Source organism: Genypterus blacodes, unplaced genomic scaffold, assembly GCF_046128005.1.
Source record: "Genypterus blacodes isolate CSIRO-AG114 ecotype Tasmania unplaced genomic scaffold, CSIRO-AGI_Gbla_v1 ptg000062l_1, whole genome shotgun sequence".
Lineage (NCBI taxonomy): Eukaryota > Metazoa > Chordata > Actinopteri > Ophidiiformes > Ophidiidae > Genypterus > Genypterus blacodes.
Genome location: NW_027466874.1, coordinates 2323320 through 2342500, shown reverse-complemented (window position 1 = coordinate 2342500; position 19181 = coordinate 2323320). Strand labels below are relative to the sequence as shown.

Sequence of the window (19181 nt, the reverse complement as noted above, 5' to 3'; positions counted from 1 at the left end):
TCAATGAGGGTTAATTTTCTCTCTCAAGGTAAAATGCCAATGAATTGCAAGGAAATCTTTCAGGTTGTTGGGAGCAGAGGCAAAGGGGCATTAGAGCATATTAGAGCTTGGACACAAGGGGCACTGGTCTGCACTGGAGGACAACATGTGGCAGTGAGAGAGGAGTTAAAGGTAGAGGTACAGAGTTTCATCAGGGGAGAATAAGTTGCATCCCTTATTTTGAGACCTTTTAGTGCTTGCTTTTTAAATCTGTCAGCCTTATCAGAACCCGGACTGGCCCTTAGGAGGATCACGCCTGGGTCGGCTGGCTGTCAGGGCCCTGCAGGTTAAAGGCTAAGCCCCCTGTGGCCTTGTTAGTCCTCATATGGGAATAAGGAGGAGACTAATTCCTGGCTAGCCTTGTAGTTCCCTTTAATTACTGAATTATTTAGTCTAACCCTAACCGTTTGTCCTTTCAGTGAAATCAAGACTGCTTAGCCTCGTTGGACCTTTTATAAACACTAAGCCCTAGCTGCTCTGACTCATCCCTCTATAAGGAACAAAGATAAAGATACATGTGTCTGTTCCTATAGTGGGAGCCAGCCATGTTGGTTCCAGACTAAAGCCCTGTCATTATGAACCAAACTACAGACTACACCCTGCTTAATCCTTTTTGTGTCGGAAACAGTATAACAATGAAGCTCCGGTTTGACAAGTTTGTCCCTGTGTCTTGACTAGATCAGAAACCAGCCTAAAGACTAAGGTCTGGCTCGTCTCTTAAGTAGGAGCTAGGCTAACGACTAAGCCATGATAGCCACAATGGAGGACTGGGAGCGAATGTCACAAACCATGTGAACTGTGTAGAAGCACAGCAGCCATTGATCCCAATTTGGTGTCACGATCAGGATGGCCTCTGATGTGAGACTAGTTCAAGACATCTGGACAAGTTAGTGTTGTGTTCTCAAGTTGTGAAGTGATCAGTTAACGCAGTGCTCGGAGAGACTGAACAGTAGGAAGGATAATAAGAGCCACTGATGGGGGCGAAAAGGGAGTTTTTAAGCATAAAATCTAAATATTTTGAGAAAAAAGTTCAAAAAATAAATGAACTCAAAGAAAACAGCCAAACTACATGCAGCGTCGTCTCCTAATACGTTTAATAATCTGCTGTGAAGTGTTTCCTCATTTGAGTAGCCGATACCAAAGCCAACTTCACACAGCCTCCTGTGTCATTTTGACACACAGGACAACATTTGGACTTTTTCCTCAAAATATTTTGACTTTATTCTTACAAAATTGCAACTTTTCCCCCCCTCTAAATATCACAGCTTTATTCTCAGAACTTTAAGGCTTTTTTTCTTGAAACAGTACAACTTCTTTCTCATAATATTTAAATCTTTTCCTGGAAATATTACAGCCTCATTTTTGATGTCTTTTCAATTTTATTTAAACAATACTAAGCTATGACACTACAGAGATCCATCTTCCTCATCTCTGTGGGGTTTCGTTGACCACAGTTTTCCACTTTCCGGTTCCAAATGCCTCTTTGGAAATTGAAGAAAGTGTCTTTGCATGCACCAACAAAATTTGCATTTTGATTGCGATTTGAAGAAGAACCGTCTCGTGCCTGTTTTCACTTGGCTGGTTACATGATGCATGGTGGGAGATTGGAATGTCCCTCGTCTCCTTTAGAGACAGTCAGATTTTTCAGACAAACAATCAATTCTGCGTCAACCCCCACGTATCTTTACACAAATATGATGTAAATATTCTCACATTATATACAGATTGTACATATGATATGATACTATTAATTAATGTTAATGTAAATATTTCATAATTATCAGGAGCCTTGTTTAACGTGTGCACTGACTGAATGTCCACATATGAGCACTGTTTGTATGTGTGTGGGTTTGCTGTCGGCTTTCTCTCTTTACCACTTCAGTTGGTTCCTCTTTTCATTGTGTTAAATCTGGCACCATCATGCTTGTAAAAAGCTGCTAATTGCATCATATGTGACTGTGGATGATGGACGGTCCCAACCTTTGGGGGAACAGGGGCAGAACACATTTGAAAACTACACAATCATACATGAAATTGCTAAAAGGATGTACTGTGCCTTTCATGCTGACTGTGACCTCTGTCAAGTTCAGAAATGACACTTTTGGTTAATGACCACAAACCTCGTGTCTTTGAGATATTTGAGCCTTTGGACATTCAGTATTTTCGCCCACCTCCAAAAACCATTTAGTGGAGAAAGACAATGCAGGTGGAAACATATTACTGCACTGTACCTCTGCCTGTATCTGAAAATAGGATCTAGTTCACTGAGCATGCAGCGCATCAAATCTCCATCACATTTAATCTGAGTACACTGACACTGATTTGTATTCATTTGCATCAGGAAATGAAGCTTCTTCTACGTGGAGTGTGTGGCTGAAACCTTCTATAGTTTTAAATGGAGAAATCTTTATACGGATACTTTTTCACTTTCAATTTGGTTTCCTAAACGAAATGCTCCCTAGATCCCCACTGCGCGCGCGCGCACACACACACACACACACACACACACACACACACACACACACACACACACACACACACACACACGCGCACTAACACAAACACAAACACAAATTCCGTCAGCCAAAGGCCCGTTCAAGCCATGCAATTACTGCTCTTGTGCACTGAAATGAAAGCAGCACCCTGACATTCTCTCTGTTTAGTTCACTTAGCTGCGAGGAGAGGCAGCTGTGCACATCTGATATCAGCCTCCAGAGCACAAACACGCACACAAACACACACACCATCACACACGAGGACCCTCAGGAGAACAGCACTGTGAGGACATCTTACTGTGATGTTTAGGGATTTTCACATGAGAGGGGGCGAGTGTGGGAGACAAACAGCAGTTGGAAAATCAAAGGCTGGGCGAGTCCATTAGCTCCCTGTGCCACGCAGTTTAATCAGAGGAGAACAAAGGAGAGCAGGTGGAGCAGTTTGCTCAGTCTGATAATAGCACTGCAACTCCTCCTGCAAATGCATGCAGCCTTTTGTCTGAAGCGTCAGCGTGGTATGAATTAGCTCGCCTGGTAACCTGTTAGCCTGACACCCGCCTGCATTCAGAACAAGAAACAGTCATGATCCAAAGAGACTTTAAAATAGAAACAAGTCTGGAAGCCATTTTGTGTCATTTTTGTGTTTTATAGCATCAAACTGGTTCTGGATTGGTTTGTTCTGATCGCTTTGATTAGAGACCCGCTGTAGGGCTTCGAAAAAACATTAATATAACATAGAGGTTGTTCTGTTTTTCTTAAGCAGTTAATAGTCAACAAATTCCAGAAACCATCATGTATGATTTATAAAGTCTCATAAACTGACATTTTATTACCCTGGGTTATATAGGGTTAGTGCTCTGAAATAATTACTCAGCTGTGTTTTGGTCTAATTTGTTGAAATTGTTCATATAACCTGCAGCAACGTTTCCTGCTTGTTTTGATCTAGTTGCTTTAACAGCTTCTTGTTTAGAGAGAATACCAGACCACATAGGGTTAATTGCAGACATATAATTATTTGTTTCACTGTTTTAATGTGATGGCTGACGTGTTTTCAGCTGCGTTTGAACTTGCTTTGTTAAGGACAGAGACGTGTTATGTATTGCAACGTATCAATTTTATCTGGTTTCTTTGTGCATGGGTAATATCATACTTAATAACTTGAAATATTTCTACTATTGAGAGAAGATGACACTGAGGATGCTGTCTAAGAATGCTTTTTTTTTTTTTAATCTAAAATGTTGGAATGGTGTGTATGTAGTGCAAAATCTAACAAGGGCATTTAAAAGAATATTGATTTGTTTCATTGAATATGAAAAAGACATAAAGAGCGTGTTATGAAACTACCATATGATGTTTAGTTACAGTGAAGACTTTGTTACCATTGTCACCTCTCAGTAATTTTTATCCTAATGTTTACAAAGTGAGAAGTTGTGATGGATGTGTATTATATTTGAAATGCCGTGTGTGTTTATCGATGCATTGCACTGTTGGACTCAGTAGACCACGATAGATGGGTGCCACTGTGAGGCCAGGCCTAAAACAAAACTAACTTCAATCATTGCACTCGTTTTAGTTGTTGTTGACATCTTCTGCTGTCACTCAAATATTGAGATTATTTGAATTTTGTTTGGGGCGGGTCAAAGCATCAAACTTAGATGAAGTTAGCTGACAAGATTCCATAAGGTAGACGTTGGGAAGTGAAGTTGCCCTTTCAAAGGCCACATTTCATTTAAGATTCAATATTATATCTCCAATGCTGTTCCATTGAGAATGAATGACATGGTCCGTCCACGTTCCAACACCTGCATGTATGCATCAGCTTTATAATGATCTGACTCAGTGGCAGCATGTGGTCTCCATGCTTACCTCAGACAGAAGCCCATGTATCCTGGTCGACAGGCAGCCAATCGACACCGACAGAATCCAGGACCCTCACTCCAGGTACTGTCAGGGACCCGGGACGTCCTGCGGGGCCCCTGCAGGACACGACTTACTCTGTAAAGACCTCAGCACAATCTCAGTGCCTCTGAACAACGTTGCCAACGCACCGCAGACTGACTGACTGAATGGATGCTTGGACAAGTGATGTACTGAGCGACTTTGAGGCCGTGCGTGCGTGTGTGTTTTCAGACAGTTGAATAAACACACAGATGATCTTAATAACCAGGTTGAGTTGGTGGTTATTGCAGTGAATGTAATCTTGTGTGAGTAAGAGGATTCTGTTGTTGGTTCACAGGAGAACAGACTCCACAGCATCATGTCCAGTGCAGATATCAGCTCTGTCCAGTGTGTTAGTGTATCAGACGGATCACTACATCAGTTTCAGGAAATTTGTTGAACTGCAACAGACAGTAATGTGGATGTGACTGCACCGCTTAGTTTATCAAGCAAAAACAACTGTGTTGCCAAATACACGTTGTGATTACATTATGTTACCTTCATGTACAGGATATGTATAATAACAACCCAAATAGAACACAAGTATGGTATCAGTTCTTGTGTTTTTAATGTAGAAACATGGCTACATTTGTCCAGACCACTTAACCTTGAGAAGATTACACTTACACTCTTTCATGTACTAGAAATAACTGATAAATCAAAGGTAGACTGGTAATAATCACAAATATGCTTTGGTTTTTAATAAGATTCATTTGCTCGTATTTATCATAAAATAACTGCGTGCATAAAGATAATGCTTATATAAACACTATATAAGCTTTTTTTGCAGATATTTGCATTATCCTCTTGTTCATTCTTATGCATGATTAATTTATTTCATTCCTTGTCCTTCTAATTTAAATAATTTTAAATATTATATATGTATATTTACAATACATAGATTAGCTCAAGCCATGAACATACTGTATGAGGACGAAGCTGAGATCTGAACCTTGGCAATGTTTAGAGTGTGAAAGCCTCTTTTAGAATCAGTGCAGTGCAGGCAAACCAAAGGTGCAGCAGGAAGACTAAAGTGCTCTTTGAGGAGATCACTGAGGGATCATTGAGGGAGGAAGGAGAGGAGAAATCTTCCCTGAGCAGAGAAGGAGGAGGAGGAGGAGGAGGGTCGAGACACCACTGCTCACCATCTGCTGTGACATTACTACACCACCTGATGCACACACAGATGGGCCTGCTGGTGAAGTGCCTGATATCAACGCTCAGCTCCGTCCACCTCCCACAGCTGAGGAAGTGACCCGGTGATGGAGGCGAGTCACGCTGGGTTAAACACAGCCCTCGCAGACATCATGAGAGCTCGACATGATTAGTAATCGTGGGCAGCGCAGCCACCGTCATCAAAGTGTCCATGTGAACCATATGGCAGTCTGGTCAGGCAGAGCCAGCAGAAGCGCTGCCTGCACATGGAGCAGGTCATCACATTACAGCCTCCATCCTTCTGTAATGTCAACACAACACACACAGTCACAACAATGACAAAAGCATCAAACATTTTGTTACTTTTAGCTTTTAGAGTTTAGATACAAAAGTCCAACACCATGTGTATCGACGTGTGTGTGTGTGTGTGTGTGTGTGTGTGTGTGTGTGTGTGTGTGTGTGTGTGTATCAGACTGGCCTGGATCCTGAAGAAGCAGTGAGGACAGTGTTTGCTGTTGCTGGTCACCCACATCTTGCTCAGACACTCCGCCAGGGTGCCCCGGAGATGCCATCGGCCGTACCTGCTCTCCAGTAAGCGCTTCCTCAGCTTACTGCTGCTGGAGTAGTCGTCCCACAGTGCCTGCATGCCGGCTGAGAGTCACAGTGGGAGGAAGCTACGTCACAATCAAACTGAAGAGAAAATGATCATTCAATACAGAAACGCAAGAAGAAATCTACAGAAGACTGGCCTTGTGTCTGTGGCACGTATGCAAAATCTTGCTGGGTGTCTTCTTCTTCCTCCTCCTCCTCTTCTTCTTCTTTCCGTCTTGTCATCATGTCCTTTGACTGGCAGGCGACTTCTCCGTGATATGTCTTTCTGCAGGACACACAGAAGGCGTAGCTGCACACAGAGCACATCGCCGCCTTGCTGGCCTCTTCCAGAATCACTGCAGTGCCACAGGAGCTGCGAGGACAATAGGCCACATCTGGGAAACAGAGCCAAGCACCTCTGATCCTTATTATTGCATATCGTGTGTTTGAATTCACACTCAGTATTACAGGACAAATATGACAGAAGCTTACCAGCCATAGTATCTAGAGTGGACTGGAGCAGGAGACGATCATAGCGGTTGAACATCGTCTCACCCACCAGCATCATCACCTGTGAGAGGCAGGAAGAGGGTAGAACATTATGTTGACAGTGACAAGCTGTAAGATAAATTTGTGGTGCTAAAACTCTGTTTAAGTACACAAATGCATGGTGGGTGTTTACCTGTGAAGGTGTGAGGGTCACAGTGCAGCCTGGCTGAGGGCAGGTCACACCTCTGACATTCCCCTCTGCTATCTGGACTTTAGAGAACTGAGCCAAGCAGGCCCGGCAGTAGATGTGGTCACACTCCAACAACTGCACACACTCGGAGCCCAGCAAGGACATAAAACACACGCCACAGTCAAACACGGACGTGGCAAACGCTCTCTGCCTCTGGGCCTCGTTGTGGATCAGCAGCTGGGACAGGAGGGCTTGTGCCGGGGCCACAGGGAGCTGAGGGAGAGTTGGGTCTGAAGATGCTCGTTCACTTTGAGCTGATGGGACAGAAGAGGCTGAGGGAGGTGGTGAAGATGGTGAAAGGTTGTGTTCCTCTTTAGTTTGATCTGAACTTTTAGACATGTTTTCAGCAGTGTAGTCTGATTGCAAAGCCCCCTTGGAATCAGAGGAGGAGGTGCTGCTCCTGTCTGAGGTGGAAGGAACCAGCTCGTGAACCCCTGGGGATGACAAGGGAAGCCCATTCTCACTTGATTCTGAAACATCTCTGTTTTGGGCCATTGGAGTGTCCTGATTATTTTGGAGTTCAGATGGTGCAACCTTCGGTTCATGGCTGCTAGAGTTACGTGTGTTTTGTTCGTTGGAGGGGAGTTCCAGCAAAGAATCAATGCCCAGGAAGCTGAGAGCCTCTTCTCTGAGAAACTGCACCCAGGAGAAAAGCACCACAGTGCCCCCAGTGGCCTTGTAGAGATCAACCAAATGAGCCTCCAGAACTGAGAACTGAGAGAGGAGAGGAAACAGAGAATGAGCTTTATCGATCCTCTTCACTCAGACTGTCCCTGACTCATCCATATTCCTACATCTATTCCACGCTTACAGTTTCTAGACATGAACAATGTATGTATATATATATAAATAAATAATACACACACACAAACACAGTCAAAACACACTCCTGTAAAGGTTACCTGCGTGTGCGTGAGCCAGCTGCAGTTTAGGGTGAAAGACGGAGGGAAGGAGGAAGGGTAATCCTCAGGGAGGTCAAAGGTCAGAAGCAGAGGTGGAAGAAACGACAGTTCATATTGTCTCAACTCGTCACCTGACAACACAAACATGACCAAAGTACATGAAACATGGTTCAGTGAGAGTTCATCATACGAGGGACCTTACATTTATGTTTTATGCGGTAATATGACGGCAGTTAGGGTGTGTGTGTGTGCGTGTGTGTTTGTTTGTTTACCGTCTCTCAGCGCTACTGTGAAACCTGCTGGCAGCTCCACTCGCACTCGGACTTCCCCGGCAGACCTCGGCTCATGTCGGACGAACTCCTCTGAAGTAAAGATACTATGGAGCGCGAGCAGCTCGTCTTCCTGTTCTTCTAAATCCGAGCTCATGTCCGCCTCTCGTCTCGTCGCGGGGGGACTCGGAGCTCGTTTCGCCGCCACTTGTGCTCTTGTTCCGGCTTATAGTCTTCTCTTATTCGGGTTTTCTTCCTCCTCGCTGCTCGGCTGGTGTGTGTGAGCTGCTCGGTCCGTTTCCCGTCAGTATGACGCAAGGCAGCACACACAGCAGCAACCGCCCCGCTTCTGTCTCCACGACCGTGTGAATGTGGATCATCGATTCTGAGTGACGCGCCATTCACCCTGTTTACCTGCAGCAGCCTGTTCACCGCACCCACACACACACCTATGAACTTCCTGCCCAGCCAAGCGTCAAAACAATAAGTCAAACATTCAAGGAGATATTTATTGCTGTTATCGTTAAGGATATAAAATAGGAGTATAAGAATACTCCTAGAATAAAACAGTTAATCTGAGCCACTATATGCATGTAAGCATACAAGCTGGTAAACAGCCAATTTTGCCAGACCCTAGATGAAGATTAAATGCTGAAATGTTTGTGTTTCTCTGACAGTGTAAAACTTTCTGCTGTAAGTTTCCAACCTTTTTACACCCAGACATTCCCTTTGCCATTCCCAGACATTCACTTAGTCTTGTTTTGGTATTATTATGAGCAGGATTTGTACATGTGACACACACACAGATTTACAGATTCTGACACAGTGTGATCTAAAGGACATCAAGAACAGTTTTTAAAATTTGGGACTGAAAGACTCTCCAGGAAAAGAATCATCATTATTCGGGAAGATTATTCACAAGAAGATTTGATAAAAGAAAGTTGGTAAACTGTGCGCTGATCTGTCAGTGTGTTACTGAGGAGATTCACTGAAGAGACTCTCAGAGCAGCAGCCTTGTTCAAGTTTGGTCCATCACATGTCCCAATGTCCCCCCAGATCTTTCCTGAAAGGAACATCGGTAAGAACCAGGCTCCTGCAGCTCCACCACATTAAAATTAGCTCCATGTACAACAGGTTCTTTTAAATTCCATAGAAGCAAGTTAGAACTCTGCAATCTCTTCTTGAAAAGTCTCTCGAGTGAGAAAGGTTTCTTAAAAAAGATGGCAATAAAATTCTTGAAGGTCCCCAAGTCTTTGGCCCCTCAGGTTCAAAATATTGACTCTTCCAGGCCCTGACACTGAGCCAGGACAGCCAGGAGAGCCAGGAGAGCCAGGAGAGCCAGGAGAGCTGGGCTGTGGGCCTCTTTGTCTGCAGGTCCGCTCAGCCTGCTCTGGATGTACTGGGAATGGAAATCAGTGAGTGGCAACATGGATGAGCTCCTAACTGCCTTGTTCTTTGGATAGAAACTAAATGCTCTGTGGAACCCAGAGAAGGCTGTTCCAGATGAAGTCCACTATTACTACCTGGGAGCTTGCAAGGTTGATGGTGGGTCCACAGAACATATACTTCGGCAGAGGAGATTGCACAAAAATCACCGACACCGTTGTTCGAAAAGTCAATATCACTGTCTTTTTTTGCAGTAAGGATGGCATCATCAGCTGACATTCAAAATGGCCTAAATTGCTAATAGGCCATAGGTTTGCAGGTGTAGGTGCAGCATGTCCAGTGCTAGGTGAGTGGTATCTCTATGACATTCTCCTCAATGATCTCCCCCTGTGGGATGATGACCTGGTCTGCAGAGCTCTTGTTGCAGCTGAGCCCTGTGAAGGGGCTGCACCACAACAGAGTGAACGGGCCGCCACATGCCACCTGCAGGGCTTGCCAACGCGACACCTTCGCCCACTTCCCAGTCTCTCCCTTCAAACGCTCGATTCCCTGAAAAGACAGACAGAGGGCACCAAGATGATAGGAGCTCAGCCGATGAGGACCAGAGGTCTGTCCTATACATGCAACAGCTCGACCAATGTGCTGAGTTTTCGGCCAGTTTCTTAGATGAATGATGAATGATGGTCTGTATAAGCGCTAATAATGGTTTATCGATTTCCTATAAACATCGTCAAGATTTTTTTTTTAAAAACACCACAAAAATACCAGCTGTCACATGAATGAAAGTCAAGGACAGTTATCAGCAACAGGAAGAAGAGATCAATCAGACTGATCACATATTTTTAACAAACATTATTGACATTCTGAAAGTTATTATTTTTTTCTGCAACTCCATCATTCAAGGCAAACATGAAACACGTTGAGCGCACTTGTTGGCAACTCAACAAGCAGATGAGGAGCCATCCATGGCTGAGTGGGAGTTCAGCTTAAACACAGCCTCAGCTGAGCTCAGCAGGGTCCCACTTTGGTTCTGACCCAGGCCCACTCGCTCTCTGCGCTGGGCTCTCACACCACATACTGATAGGTCTCAGCATTCCTGTGGTCAGATGTGGAGAAGGAGCTAAATCACAATAAGGAGAAAGGGTGTCCAAATATGGCCCTAATGTCCATCCTCTTAGTTTGTTTTAGCCCATCTTCTCTCTTCCTTTTTCAACTGCTCTTTGTCCTGGAAACGAGAGTCAACCAAACTTCGGTGGGTTGTGCTTTTGTGACCCAATTGGTGACTTCACCGCTCTATGGCTCCAGCTGTCCAAATCTCTAATTTATACAACTTTGAAGGGATTCCTCCACAGAAATAAAGTTGAACAATGTTCTGTTGCACATCTCTGTGTCGTACAGTTTCCCAAAAACCTTTCTCTCCCTCAAATTATTAAAATCCAAACTTTGTCCTGCAGTTTCAGACAAAAACAAATTAAAAGCGAGAAAGAGAATCCTTTCAGAGTATCAAGAAACAGAGGTGAAAGGTCAATGCACTGTTGGAGTGCAGCAGGGAGGGAAGGAGGTCGTTGGTCTCTAAATGGGTCACTTACGGTCTCGTCGGTACAGATGGAGCGGAACTGGGAGCCGAACATCACACAGGTGAAGATGAGGAATAGGAGAGCCTCAAAACACAGGAGTATGAGAAGGAGAATCGTTACAGGCAGAGAGAAGGAGCCGCAACCTGGGGAGATGGAGGAGATGAATACAGTAAGACTAGAGTTCAGGAGGTCAAGGTTGCATTCACAAGCGCTGAGCTGTGACTCCCAACCTTGGTGTGCCGCCTGGATTCTCCTGCTGTGGATGCAATGCATGTATCTTGCATGAGGCTTAGTACTTGTGTACTTGTGTGAGATTCATGTGTGAATGTATGCACTGTTTATGAATGAGGGCAATTGAATGCAGGTGTAGTAAAGCAAACACTCACTTGACCAACTATTTTCAAAGCAGTACAGGAAGTGGAAAACCACCATGACCAGGGCGTGTAAAGAGAGGAGTGCAATGTAAATCTGTGTGAAAACAAGAAGGAACCATGGAAGATAAACCAACGTATAGCCAAAGTAACACACACATTGAGACTCAGCAGTTCAAATGAATACTACTGATTTCCCACAGAACATTGTTGCTGCAGCAGATAGTGCTGTTTGCTTTATTCCTGTTCAATATGTGAATGATTTCTCTCAGCACATGATGTATCCATGTAGTCTTCCAGCATAAATAATATAACATGCATGCGTGTGTGGATTCATAATGTGTGTCTCTACATCGTCTGGGTACAAACTTACTGTGAAAAGCAAAAAGTACTTTTGATTGTTCTCTCCAACACAGTTGTTGACCCAGGGGCAGTGGTGGTCCATCTTCCGTATGCAGCGTTTGCAAACACTTGAGGCAGAGTCGACAAGAAAGCAAGTGAGAGAGCAGAAAAAGTGAGAAATATTAAACACACATAAACGCCAACGTCAGCAATGAATCAGTTAGTTAAACAAATAACAATTAAAGGGATTAGTCAATAAAAATCATTTTGTTGCAGCCCTCAGAGGCATGACCTCATCCAGCACAACCATGTACTGTAACAAGCCTGCAACAACTGTCCCCAATGTGAAGGACACAGAACTGATGAAGGTCAAAAAAACTCTTTGAAATCGAAATTCTATATTCTAACATTCCAAAGTCTTAACAATAGCTTGACTTCTCTTCTTCACTGCTCTCAAACAGCACAGTTTGCAGTGAGCTTGGACACTGGTTACCTGCAGTGGTGCGCTCGGTCAGGCTTGATGCTGCAGCACTTGGGACATTTGTAGACCACCTGGCCCGGTTTCAGCTGGAGGCTCTCAATGTATTCCTTAGTAGCGTTTCCTTTGGGCACGGCCCCCTTGAAGGACATATGACCACACACACCACAATGAAATAACTAGGCACAGGCTAGACATAATATACAAGTATGACATTTCAGCTCCATTAATCAGCACCATATAAAGCAAAAGACACTGACATTTGTTGCTCTCACAGTGTGTGTATGTTCATGCGTTCATGTGAGTGTAAAGCTCCCACACTCACAGGGTCCGTGCACATGGCCCTGAGGTGTGAAGCGAGGGCGAGGAAGGTCAAGCTGTTGAACAGAGTCCCGTTCACAACGCTGTATACGAGAGTCTTGGCAGGCAGAAGCATCACCACCATCACAACAAACTCAGCATACAGCACCAGCAGCCAGGTGATGGCAGCACAGGCGATGCCACAGGCGTCCCTGATGAGCCACACGGCATGGGCTGAGGAGGACGAGGGGATGTCTTTGGAGACGGGGCTGCTATGCTTGGCCAGTAGGCCGTGGGTCCCCATGGCAGCCCCAGCCTGCCCGTGTACATGCTCCAGATTCCTGCATTTGTGTGCATGGCTCTTCATCCTTCATCTAACCCAGCCACCTGCTGCTGCAACTGGACCTGCTAGAAGATGTTTTGTGGGTTTAACATGAAAATACTCTGTTCCAGTGCGTTCTGAGATGAGAATACAATAAAATTCATTCATTATGGAAATCGTGAGATACATTTGAACGTTTAGTTGTCACACCAACAGTTCATCAGCAACACTCCATACAGTGTTAGTGCTACTTCAGGGACTCATGATCTCGTGTAACTCCATGCTGGTACCTACATTGGTGCTGACTTGAGATCATGAAACAGGTGCAGGTCCAGACATGTTCTGTCTTTACTTGAGGCGCACTCGTCTCTCTTGCTGGACCTGAACTCTTCTGTGCCTGATGCTTTGTCTCTATGTCCCTGGCTCAACACCTTTGAATGATGACAATGTGACAAGATGACATCATGTTTCCACGGAAGGAATAGCACCAGGGCCCTGTGCAGAATCATGATGTCATATTGGCCTCCAACACGTCATCTCTGCGCACACTAAGGTTGTATTCAGACATGGCTTGTTTGGAGCACTTTCTTCTGAAACCTTGAGCACCCTCGCCCCACTTATTACTCTTAGATGCATTCAGGTATCCTGTCCGCAGTAGGGACACACTCCGGTGAAAATGTCGTCAACTTCCAAAGGTGTTGTGACGGCGCAGAGGCGAGGTGAGGAGCCGGGGACAGAGACACAAAGCATCGGGCACAGAGGAGGTCAAGCCCGACAGGGGAGACGAGAAGCGCTCGGCATTCAGGAGTGGCCCGATGGATCGAGATATGAAGGAGGATTCATCCAGGGACTGAAACACGGCACGGGAAGGTACACCTGGAAAAATGGAGAGGTATTAATGAAGGAAGTCATATAGACATACACCATTCGTGTCTGTTGAAGCATTGGTAGTGAGGCTGTCATATTTCCATTTGTGTTGTTTCCTCTCATTGAAACGGCTTCTTGTGTGTAGACCTATGTGGGCTCCTTCTACAGAGACTTCAGGCATGGTGGTGGCTCACACTGTTGGCACACAGGGGAAAAGTTCACTGGCAAGTTCTACCTCAACAGGAAGGAGGGATATGGACTACATGTGTACCATGATGGAAGCAGCTTTCATGTAAACTGGTTGGATGGACGTCACATGACTTGTTATCATCGTTACAGGTTAGATGACACTAAAGTTAGGCTGAAAAGCAAATGTCCTTTCCTTTCCTCCCCAGGGTTTGTACTATATTGACCAGAGGTTTGGTCCAGGTGTGATCACATATTGGGATGGGCTTCAGGATGTGGGTCTGTGGGACAGGCAGTACTTACTGAGGCTCTGCACAGCGGTGGGAGAGGGCTTCAGCCTGAGGAGCTTCCCCAAATACGCTGTCTTTCTGGATCCAGCTGTGAGCCCAGGTTCCCTGCTTCAGGTACATGCTGACCTCTGTTTCCTTCAGTGTTTCACAGGAAGGACACATGACCCTGCAGAGCAACTGTTGCTAAGGTCCTGACCGGATTGTCCCAACAGAAACAAAATAAAATGGCAAACGAGCCGTTGACTTCATATTCAAAGTTATATTGAACAAAAACCCCTAATGGACAACAAAGGCAACAGAATATGACGCTATGATTTAATTTGCATTGACACGGTTTCAGTACCTGGAGCCACTAAGCTTCCAAGGGTCATTCCCAACAAACTATAAACTCTGATACATTAGTAACCAAGTACTTCTCTCTTTCTCTCAATTTTCTCCAGCTGAATCATTTATGAATGGACCATTTGATCAAACAGAATTTTTCTCTCTGCAATGCTCAGGTGAAAGCTAGGACCCCCCACAGAGATCTGCTATTAGACGACCATGTCATCCTTTCCCCCAGTATTGAGAGATACTCCACGGATGGTGACCACCTGCCGCTGCCCGGTGGCCGAAGGAGAGAGTTGGATCGGCACTTTTATGGGAAGCAGTGGAAACCAGTCCCCCGCCAGTACCAAGGCTATGAACGAGACCCACTGTCCCTCCTGCCCTTACAGGCCCGCATGCAGGCTCACATAGAGAAACACAGGTGAGTCACATATCAGAGGAAGTCATACATTAGACATGAATATAAACAAATAGACTTCCCATGAACATAAATAATCTGGAGAAGTGATGAAATGAATCAATTATCTGAATATTAACACAATGTTTATGGTTTTCAAATCTAAAATTGATTGTTTCATTACAGTAGAAGTCTGTATGAGATATCCAGTAATCTTGTATACTTGGATGTATATTTGAGATGATGGAAGCTGTTGATGAGGTCGCCTGTATTTGTGTCTCTTGTCTTAGACTCCAGGCAGTGGACATGGGCTGGGACGTGGCAGCGGTTCTGTCTCTCAGCAGGGACGGCTTTGGTCCTAAAGGGCCTGTAGAAGTCAGTTCAGAGCTGCTGCTCCAGCAGGCCTCTCGGGGGGAGCAGCAGGCTATTTCACAGCTCTTCCTCACTGATATGGTCCATCCTGATGTAACAGATTCAACAGGACTAACTGCTCTCATTGCTGCCACAGTAACACATTTATTTGCTTTACAGATTTTTCTCTGTAGTTTTGCTTGAAATGCAAAAATAGTCAATGAATAACTTTATCACAACATGAAAGCATATAAGCTGATGTTTCTTGTACATGTAAAGGTCAAGTTATCTCCATCTGTGTGTGTTTATTCAGATGTCCACAGTCCCTTTCATGAGTTTGGTGGGACTCTCATTTCTTTTGTTTCCATCAGATCAATTGTCACAATGATGTGATCCACCTGTTGTTGGATCGGGGTGCTGATATTGACAAGTTGAACAGTGAAGGCATGTCTGCTCTGGCTGTGTGTCATGTTCTGTACTATCCTGTTCACTCCCTGCACATGAATTGCCTCAATCCAGGAGCTAAAACTGAAGTAAGTTTCGCCTCAACACAAGTGAATAGCTAGAAGAGCAGTTAGTCATTCAGTCAGTCAGTCAGTCAGTCAGTCAGTCACTCTCTCTCTCTCTCTCTCTCTCTCTCTCTCTCTCTCTCTCTCTCTCTCTCTCTCTCTCTCTCTCTCTCTCTTGATGCAGTCTCTGTCAACATGTGGCAGCACAGAACAAACCAACCTGGTGGACTTCACTGCAGAAGTCCACCAGGGTCCATCTGGAGTCTGTTACTCCAGACCCCAGACTGGGAACACAACCCTGAGCAGCAACCAGAATCACCCCTCTGACCAGTAAGGATGCTATTGTGTCTGCGTGTTGTGTTTAGTAATGCAAGGCATGTAGGCCTCTGTGGTTTGATGACAGAAGACACAAATGGAATCAAAGAATCAAGTCACTGAAATTAAACTCACCAAGAAACTCGGGTTGGATGTCTCTACGATTTGGTATTGGATGAAATGCTTTATAAACGTTCTTTCTTTATTGTAAATGTCTGTTGTATAATGTGAGATTATTAAGAAGTTGCACAAGTTTCCTTGTCTGTTCAGGCGGCGTGCCCGTTTGGACACTCTGATGCTGTTGTTGGATCGAGGCGCTGACGCCAATGCATCCATGATCCCTATGCCTGTCCTCTTCCTGGCTGTATTGGCTGCTGACACTGAGGTTGTCAATAGACTGCTGATGTGTGGTGCTCGCACTAACATCCGCCTTCCACCTGAGGTACAGCAACAACATACCTGACCTCTCCTAAAGCTCTCTGTGTGTAGGAGTTAAGACTGAGGTGATTTTCCAAGATCTGGAGCTGTGATTTGAATTGGCCACCAGGGGGCACTAGGTTAGGTACCAGCATGCGGTTCAAACCCAATGGTGTAGTTTAGGTATAGTAGTTTTTTTTATTCAATAAGCTGATACAGTTGTTACTCACTAATGAACCTGTAACTTGTTTATTAATGAAGTACAGTGCTAAAGTTACCGGTGCATTTCCATCTTTTTGTAGAGGAAAGGCCTGTATCCTCTGCACGTAGCTGCTGCACTCCCTGGTCCTACAGGTCCAAGAATTACTGAGCTGCTGTTGCTCACTGGCACAAACCCAGATGCACAGGCATGTGACCAGGACCAGGCTCCCTTCCAGAGATCCATGAAGACCCACAAAGCTCTGAGCACCAGGGAGACACCACAGCACACATCTCAGGAAGCTACTAGAGAACCCAAAGAGGGCGGCCACACTGCACTGCATGTGGCCTGCCAGAGGTTCAGTGACTACAGGGTGAGTACATATGTGTCCACACACACACTGATACAGACTGTCACTCGAACATCAGTCACAACGATCCTGTTGAATCTACGTTGTGTTTGCAGCATGCCAGTGAGGTGGTTTCCCTCCTGCTATCCTATGGAGCCAGCACACACCTTCTCTGGAGTGGACACTCTCCTCTCTCCCTGGCCATAGCTAATGACAATGAACTGGTAACACACACACACACACACACACACACACACACACACATACACACACACACACACACACACACACACACACACACACACACACACACACACACACACACACACACACTCTCTCACCTGGTGGTGAAGATGTGTGTTTCCTTGCCCAGGCAGTGGATTCGCTGTTGAAAGGAGGTGCAGATCCAAATCTCCAACTGGGCCGCAGGGTAGGCAGCGCTCTGTGTGTCCTCGCCAGAATCAAATTCTTCTCTGGTGGCCGGAAAATTGATATGGTATGGACACACACGCACGCACCCGCACGCACACACGAAGGCACCTGGTGAAACACTGAAGAGATGGATTTCAGTGTACTAGATTCAAATTAAATATAAATCTCCAAATCCAGTACAACCTTTCTTCCCATGCAACATTCCACAGGACCTCAGGAGACTCAGGATAGCTTCAATTCTGCCAAATATAAACAAACTCAGTGAGAGCTTATTTAAATAAGAGGACACAGACAGCAAGACAGTTTCTTCTGGTTGTTTTGTGACCTTGTGGTGAAACTCCACCACCATCATTGTGGTACACTGCGTCCTGTTGTGCTGATGTGTAAATGCTTCTAAAACAAGACAAGGAAACTGGGAAGATGTAATTCTGTGTTATAAAGCATTGTGGTACACACATTTTGATTCTGTTGCCAAAGTGTCATTGGATTCAAGGTGAATTAACACCAATTCATTCCAGGTTTTTCTTTTGCAGACCCCCTTGAATGATTCATGTGTGTGTGTGTGTGTGTGTGTGTGTGTCTCTCTCTCTCTCTCTCTGCTGCAGCTCAACAGGTTAGTTAAGGGTGGAGTCAATGTCTCAATGCCAGTTATTGTGAACGACATTGTTGGAACTGCAATTGACTTTGCGTACTACTCCTTTAATCAGGTAACACATATTAGTGCACTGTGTACATTAACTTTTCTGAACATGACTTTCACAGTCTTTTATCACAGTATGTTGTATGTTTGTTGTGTTTAGGACATTCGTATCGCCAAAACTCCCTTTCATGCTTTGACCATGCAAGAGAGAGAAACCCTGAAGGAAAGGAAGCTATTGCTGAGCATGATGGGAGATCTAATGAGGCAGGCTGTTGCCAGTATGGAGAGTGAGTAACACCTCAAACTGCACAGTCAGAGTGTGTTACTCACTCTCCAGTGTGTTACTATGTGTGAATGTGGTTTGGTCTTTGTCCCTCTGCATGACTGTGACGGTCACATGACATGTGTGTGTGTGTGTGTGCGTGTGTGTGTGTAACAGGGTCACAGATGTATCCAAACGGGCAGATAGACGAATGTGAGACAGAAACACATAGGTACCCACCCACACACACATACTTACACACCCACACACACATACTTACACACACAAACACATGATTATGTCCTGTACACTTAACCCTCTGGAGCATTTTGTAATTTAAGTTTGTTCTCCATCTTTCCCAGGAAGCCACCGCCTAAGTTCTGCTATCAGTGCGGTCGCTCTGCGTCCGTGAAGCTGACTCTGTGCAGCCGCTGCCGCCTAGTCTTCTATTGCTCCACCAAATGCAAACTGAAAGCATGGGACCAAAGACACAAGGACGAATGTGTCCGGGTTTCAGGTGGGAGCTGTGGACTTTGATTTAGATCATACCAGCAATACAGTTTTAAATGTGAAGTAGTGGTCTGAATGTGTGATACTGAATCTGTTCTTCTCTTTCTCTCTCTCTGCAGCCAAAGCCAAAGCCAAATCAGCTGGCACTCAGGGCCGTGGGGCTGGTGTGAAATCCCCAAATGATTCATGGCCCTGGACTAGGGGACCAAAGCCCATTGGATATTAA

The 19181-nt window shown here is 45.1% G+C and overlaps 4 protein-coding genes across 4 annotated transcripts in view; 2 read left to right on the top strand and 2 right to left on the bottom strand.

Annotated features, from left to right (window-relative positions):
- zmat3 (zinc finger, matrin-type 3) overlaps positions 1 to 244 on the top strand; it is a 9206-nt gene extending 8962 nt beyond the window's left edge. The window contains exon 6 of the mRNA XM_076154502.1: positions 1 to 244. This exon is cut by the window's left edge and continues 494 nt beyond it. The gene's annotated coding sequence lies outside the window, so the exon portion shown is untranslated.
- A 4772-nt stretch (positions 245 to 5016) lies between these two features.
- LOC143003708 (E3 ubiquitin-protein ligase RNF14-like) lies at positions 5017 to 8559 on the bottom strand. Its single transcript, XM_076154501.1, has 7 exons — positions 8132 to 8559; positions 7860 to 7990; positions 6901 to 7671; positions 6711 to 6789; positions 6377 to 6613; positions 6106 to 6278; positions 5017 to 5928 (listed from the first exon to the last, which is right to left on the bottom strand). Exons 1-7 carry the CDS (start codon positions 8283 to 8285, stop codon positions 5797 to 5799), a joined length of 1677 nt encoding a protein of 558 aa, XP_076010616.1. The 5' UTR covers positions 8286 to 8559; the 3' UTR covers positions 5017 to 5796.
- A 1297-nt stretch (positions 8560 to 9856) lies between these two features.
- Positions 9857 to 12949, bottom strand: LOC143003636 (palmitoyltransferase ZDHHC3-A-like). Its single transcript, XM_076154407.1, has 6 exons — positions 12608 to 12949; positions 12298 to 12422; positions 11836 to 11932; positions 11478 to 11559; positions 11104 to 11234; positions 9857 to 10063 (listed from the first exon to the last, which is right to left on the bottom strand). Exons 1-6 carry the CDS (start codon positions 12947 to 12949, stop codon positions 9857 to 9859), a joined length of 984 nt encoding a protein of 327 aa, XP_076010522.1.
- A 631-nt stretch (positions 12950 to 13580) lies between these two features.
- LOC143003634 (ankyrin repeat and MYND domain-containing protein 1-like) lies at positions 13581 to 19181 on the top strand. Its single transcript, XM_076154406.1, has 15 exons — positions 13581 to 13796; positions 13917 to 14063; positions 14167 to 14361; positions 14724 to 14995; positions 15262 to 15478; positions 15694 to 15855; positions 16016 to 16161; positions 16417 to 16588; positions 16866 to 17135; positions 17228 to 17335; positions 17485 to 17607; positions 18149 to 18250; positions 18344 to 18474; positions 18808 to 18962; positions 19075 to 19181. Exons 1-15 carry the CDS (start codon positions 13581 to 13583, stop codon positions 19179 to 19181), a joined length of 2523 nt encoding a protein of 840 aa, XP_076010521.1.

What these genes read in the sequence shown, in the direction of transcription:
- LOC143003636 (XM_076154407.1), bottom strand. Translation starts at nt 12,949, where the DNA reads ATGAAGAGCCATGCACACAAATGCAGGAATCTGGAGCATGTACACGGG. An exon ending in GACCGAGCGCACCACTGCAG is followed by an intron (nt 11,933 to 12,297) that starts GTAACCAGTGTC and finishes CTCTGCCTCAAG; the next exon opens with TGTTTGCAAACGCTGCATAC. An exon ending in AGTACTTTTTGCTTTTCACA is followed by an intron (nt 11,560 to 11,835) that starts GTAAGTTTGTAC and finishes GTTTTCACACAG; the next exon opens with ATTTACATTGCACTCCTCTC.
- LOC143003634 (XM_076154406.1), top strand. Translation starts at nt 13,581, where the DNA reads ATGTCGTCAACTTCCAAAGGTGTTGTGACGGCGCAGAGGCGAGGTGAG. An exon ending in ACATCCGCCTTCCACCTGAG is followed by an intron (nt 16,589 to 16,865) that starts GTACAGCAACAA and finishes ATCTTTTTGTAG; the next exon opens with AGGAAAGGCCTGTATCCTCT. An exon ending in GTTGCCAGTATGGAGAGTGA is followed by an intron (nt 18,475 to 18,807) that starts GTAACACCTCAA and finishes CATCTTTCCCAG; the next exon opens with GAAGCCACCGCCTAAGTTCT.
- LOC143003708 (XM_076154501.1), bottom strand. Translation starts at nt 8,285, where the DNA reads ATGAGCTCGGATTTAGAAGAACAGGAAGACGAGCTGCTCGCGCTCCAT. An exon ending in GCTGGCTCACGCACACGCAG is followed by an intron (nt 7,672 to 7,859) that starts GTAACCTTTACA and finishes CTCCTCTCTCAG; the next exon opens with TTCTCAGTTCTGGAGGCTCA. An exon ending in CACTCTAGATACTATGGCTG is followed by an intron (nt 6,614 to 6,710) that starts GTAAGCTTCTGT and finishes TCTGTTTCCCAG; the next exon opens with ATGTGGCCTATTGTCCTCGC.